The 5,068-nt window shown below is 44.9% G+C and overlaps 1 protein-coding gene across 1 annotated transcript in view; it reads right to left on the reverse strand.

The window, feature by feature from the left end:
- Window positions 1-358: 358 nt before the first annotated feature.
- LOC107135711 (eukaryotic translation initiation factor 4E-like) overlaps window positions 359-5,068 on the reverse strand; it is a 19,920-nt gene continuing 15,210 nt past the window's right edge. Inside the window, exons 2-3 of the mRNA XM_048811793.1 lie at window positions 3,665-3,667; window positions 359-1,310 (exon numbers count right to left, since the gene is read on the reverse strand). Of these exons, the coding sequence (XP_048667750.1) occupies window positions 658-1,056 (399 nt within the window). The 5' untranslated portion in view covers window positions 1,057-1,310; window positions 3,665-3,667 and the 3' untranslated portion in view covers window positions 359-657. The remainder of the gene's footprint in view (window positions 1,311-3,664; window positions 3,668-5,068) is intronic.

Below are 5,068 nucleotides of genomic sequence, written 5' to 3' on the forward strand. Positions count from 1 at the left end.
ATTTTTTTTTGCACAAAATTAATGTTTATTCCACCTTTGTGTCATATTCCTGGATCCTTCACCAATGTTACATGAGGAAAAAACAAAAGCAAAACAAATGGAAAACTGAAATCAGAATCACTAATGTTATCAATAGGGAAACAAATAAATTAAAACCTAGCAGCCATCAGCAAGAGTACAGCAAAGATAATGCTGTCAAAAGAAACAAAGAAAATTGCTAGAAAACTGTATGCATCATACTCTTTCAAACCAGCAAAATATGCCCCTGCATACAATGGAACATAAGCTCAATTTTTTTCCTATTAAGGTATAGAAACACAAGTTCTTTCGAATATTGTGGATGGGTAAAACTTGTTTGTAATGGTAATTCTACGAAGCTAATACAGAGTGGGCCAGGAACACATTTATGGATTCTGGGGATGATGTGGACTGTAATTCTTTGATTGGGATAGTGGACACTATAATAAAAAATTTTTTAAAAAAATGAACACAGAAGTACAAGACAAAGGCGAATGAGACTTCTCTTATATCTGAGTAACACTGAGATGGAATCAAATTTAAATGCAGTCCACTCTGCTTTTGAAGAGGCTTTGGTTCAGCTCCCAAATCTCGATTGCTTGACGCAGTCTCCTATGAGAATACTCAGAAGGTGTCTTCTTAAACAATAAACCTATTTTTAGTGGTGGAGCCGCTCTTAGTAGCTGTGTCTGCATGGGACTGATAACTAATCACCATCTTTGGAGGAAGTCCTAACCTTTCCTTGTATACTCTCCCTATATGTGTAACAGCCTCTCTGTTTTCACATTCAGCAGCCCATATTGCTATCTTATCACCTTTAGCTCTAACATTAACAACAGCTCCACATACATCATCACTGTAGTCATCAAAAGATTCTCCCATAAGGCACAGCAGTGTCTCTAGCCAAAAACGATCAAGGTTACTTCGTCTCTGCTGTTTTTTCAATGTAATGAGCCATCTTCCGCCCCATTTGTTTTTCTCATCTTCCCACATAGGCTCAATACCATCCTTAAAAAATGAGTAGTCACAGCCAGGCATTAAATTACTAGACAACTGGATCTAGTTGTATAGAGCCCAAAAGTCTTCAACAGTATCAAACTTAGAGATCAGTTGAAGGTTTGCTTGCCAAGTTTTACTTTTATCATTTTTAAAAAACCAGAGTGCCCATCTGTTCTGTAGAGGATGTTTTATATAGTGCTCTGGGTTAGCAACCTCCTGATTAGATTCTGTTTTTCCTCTTCTGTAGGTGGGGGATTAGGAGTAGGGGTGGTTTCTGGTTCCACAGTCGCCATCTTAGATTGATCTCTGATGTTGAAGATCTATTGATGTACATATTCGCCATCAGTATGTCATCTTCATTCAAAAGGTTTTCCCATATTTATTGAATTATTATTTTATTGAATTTTAAGATTTCTTTACATATTCTGGCTGTAAGTCTTTTATAAGATACATGAAAATATATTTTGTACTGCTCTATGGTTTGACTTTTAATCACCTCCTTCCAAGAATAGAAACATTAAATTTTAATTAAGTCTAATTTATCAAAATCTATTTTCCTTTATAGATCATAAGGATTTTTTTTATATAACTATGATTTTACTACACACTTTGTTTGAAAAAAAAAAACTATTAAGAAACACCTCAGGAGAATGGGGGAAAGGACAGAGGAGCAGGGCAGGGGGAGTGTCCCAGGGGAGCCGTCTCTGATGTCTTCTGCAGGTGGGGGCAGAGGAGACTCCTGATGTCCAGGTGGATGCAGAAGTGCTCTGGGCTGGAACCCATGCAGAGGAACCTGAGGTGGTTGGCACATCTTCTCCTGCAGCTGTTCAGAGTCCATATGACTGAGGCCCAAGCAAGGTGTCAGGATCCACAGAGAACAGGGTCCTCTGGCTGCCCCCTGATATTGTCTGGTCAGCTCTCCCCTTCATTGGAGCCACACTTCATGAATCTGGCAGGTTTCTGCCCTCTTACATTGGAGCCACCCCATTGCTGACACGTGGTATGCAACAGCACAGTTGTCGGACACAGGTAGCAATCCCCCTAGTTACCTGCTTCCAGAGCTTTCTGCTGGCGTGGAGTTGCCCAGAGTCAGACTGGGAGGCTAACCCAGGTGTGGGGGTTCTTGTAGGCGGGAAGTGGAAGTGAATAGGCGTCTGGCTGGCCCTCCTGATATGCTTCTGCCCTAAGCGTTTAGCCTCCTCAGGCAGAGGAAGCTCACATGGCAAGGAGAAGGTGCGAAGGGCAGGCTCACTGGGTCTCCTTATTGGGAGGACAGGGGAATGGGAAGGATCCAGGGGGCATGGGTGAGGCTTAACCATGGGAGGCACAGGCTTCCTCTGGAACATGAAGCCGTACCCCTGGCTTTTCTGGTGCTGGAGCAGGAGGTAGGTAGCCATGGTAGGTAGCTGGGTGTCTCTTGGCTAGGGACACCCAGGTCTTGCATAGATCATAACCCCTATTAAACATTATGGTCAGTATTTTGGGGTCTGGGTGTTTGGGGAGTGCCTCTTGATAATCAAGGGGTAAATACTGCTCACCCTGCGTTCACACACTGCATGCTCCTGGCAGCTTGCATTCCTTTACATTCTTAGAACCCACCCTGCTCGCACAGGCCATTCCTCTGACTGGAACACTCTTCCTCACCAGGTTAACTTAAATTCATCTTTCAGGTTTGACCTATAGGACTTTTTCCCAAGATACTACCTCAATCCCATAGCTGACCTCTTCTCCCTCAGTCTTTCTCCTCAGGGTGGCCAGGAGAAAGGTGCTTAGTCCCACCACGTTGTCCCCTGGTTTTTGGACTATAGGCATTAGGAAGGCATCAAGGCTGGTCCATTGGCCTCGAGAACTTGAGTCCCTGTAACTATTCATAGAATAAGATAAAGAGGAAATGAATGAATTGCATTCATACAAATGCATGCACACACAAAAATGGGCAGCTAGACATGCAAACACATCTGTGCACTGCTAGGACTGCTCATATGCATAGACTTATGCATGTAGGTGTCCCTTATAAGATATATGCACTGTACAGTGTGTTCAAGTATTGTACTTGCACATTTTTCAAGAATGGTATGCTGCAATGATATGCTTACAGACATGCACTATAATAGGAATTGCACATGTATTATTTGTATCCATGTATGGGGATTTATACATGAGCCTGGAAGTTGGGCATGCTTATGTTCATGGCTTATAAACATACATTCTGTGGGTTTACACACAGCGACAAGCTTCATGCATGCTTGAGCACATGCTTACAGACATATACACTACCTTTATTTGTGTATCTGGGATTAGGCATTCTTCAGCCCAAAGTACAAATCTACACACAGAAAGTTTGCACCTGTGTCCTGGGATCAGGCCCGCTCAAGTTCCACCATCCAGCTTACATTTTCTCTGTAGAAGCAGACTGCACTGCTCAAACCATGGTTTCTACACTCATGTTTGTACACATGTGCCCATTATGTACTGTGTATGCTGCAGAGAAATATATTCTGATGGATTTCACAAAGCTCCTGTGTACCTAGGGGTATGCTGACTTGGCCCGCTGAGGGGGCATGGGCTTGGTCCCCAAGTATGGCAGGGTCAAGGTGGGGATGAGCTGGGGAGACTCACAATGTGGCACCACGGTAACCTCCTGAACATCCTAGCCCAGCGGGTTGTACAACATACAGCACACGGACAGCGGCTGATCCATGTGGTGCAGTATGTCACATTAGTCTCCAACTGGCTTTCCTCCTCAGAACTGTTCCTGAGCTGTATAGGCGGCAGCTCTCGAGGACACCTATTCAAAGAGATCAGGATCAACTTGCAGACTCACCTTTCTGCAGAGGTGGAGACTAAGGCCAAAAGCAGACAGCACCGCTCAGTGAAAAAGTGCATGTCCAGCTCCTGTGACCAGCTGCCTGGTCCTAAGCGGGTTCCTCCAGTGATTCCCTAGACTGATCAGCAGGTAATAACCCCTTTCCAGGATCTAGAACCCTAGATGGCAAAATCCACTCCTCATTTTGACTAAGGTCACACAGACAGTGTGTTGAGATAGGGTCAGAACCTCAACTCAACCCTGCCTCTAGCCACTGAACCACCATGAGCCCAAGTCAGAGGAAAAGAACATCTACTGGGTAGGTGAGGTCTTTCTGAGTGCAGACCCTCCACTGTACTGGGCAGAGGATAGTCCAGGTGTCAAGGTAAGAAAGAGACAATTTAGATCATGCAGAGCATCTCCAAGGAGGTGATGGAATGGTCTTCTAGGGTGTGGCTCTAGTCTGGAGCAATGTGAAAGAGGAAAGGGCAGACTAGTGAGTTCCACTGGGTCCTTCTAGCCTGCTGGGGTACCCTAGGAGACTAAGGTCCAGGATCTGCTCACCTTTTGAGGTCTCTGCATGTAGACCAGGTGATATTTGGCTGGGGCATGCCTCGGCCACGACAGCGGACTGTCTGCTCCCCGTTGGCAGGGTAACTCTCGCTCAGCTCCAGCACACGGACAGGGACTGCCTGGGGGAAGGTCCAGGATCAGGAGAAAGGTGGGGAGGTGAAAATAGACCCTCAACAGAGTGGCCCTCAGGGAGACCTGGCCCAGAGCCTCCCTCAGGGTGAGGGCTGCAGACCTCAGGTGAACTCTCAATACCAGGAATCCCTTGGGGGAAGCTGATGGATTTCCCCCTGGGCTACTTCAAAGGGAAAGTCTCAGTAAGGGGATAGTGTGTCCTTAACACCTCTCTGAGACTTGCTCACCTTCATTTTAACAAAGAGAACAGGCCTCAAGCTCAGAGCCTTGGGCAGCCAAATTCATGAAACTGGATTGAATAATATTTGTCTTTCTTGTTTTCTTGGAGTTGATTTTAGTGGTTGCCTGATATGTATGACATGTGATGCTGATTTTCCATCTACAATTTAGAGGTTCAATTTTGTCTTTCAAAATATACTTATTTTTAGAAAGCTAAATGACAAAACATGAAGTCATTACTGCTGTAACCTCATCTCTCAGTCACAGCCATTATTTCAGAAAACACTGGTGAGGGGCTCTGGGGACTAAAGAAACGACAGA

Source organism: Marmota marmota, unplaced genomic scaffold (genome assembly GCF_001458135.2).
Source record: "Marmota marmota marmota unplaced genomic scaffold, marMar, whole genome shotgun sequence".
Taxonomy (NCBI): Eukaryota; Metazoa; Chordata; class Mammalia; order Rodentia; family Sciuridae; genus Marmota; species Marmota marmota.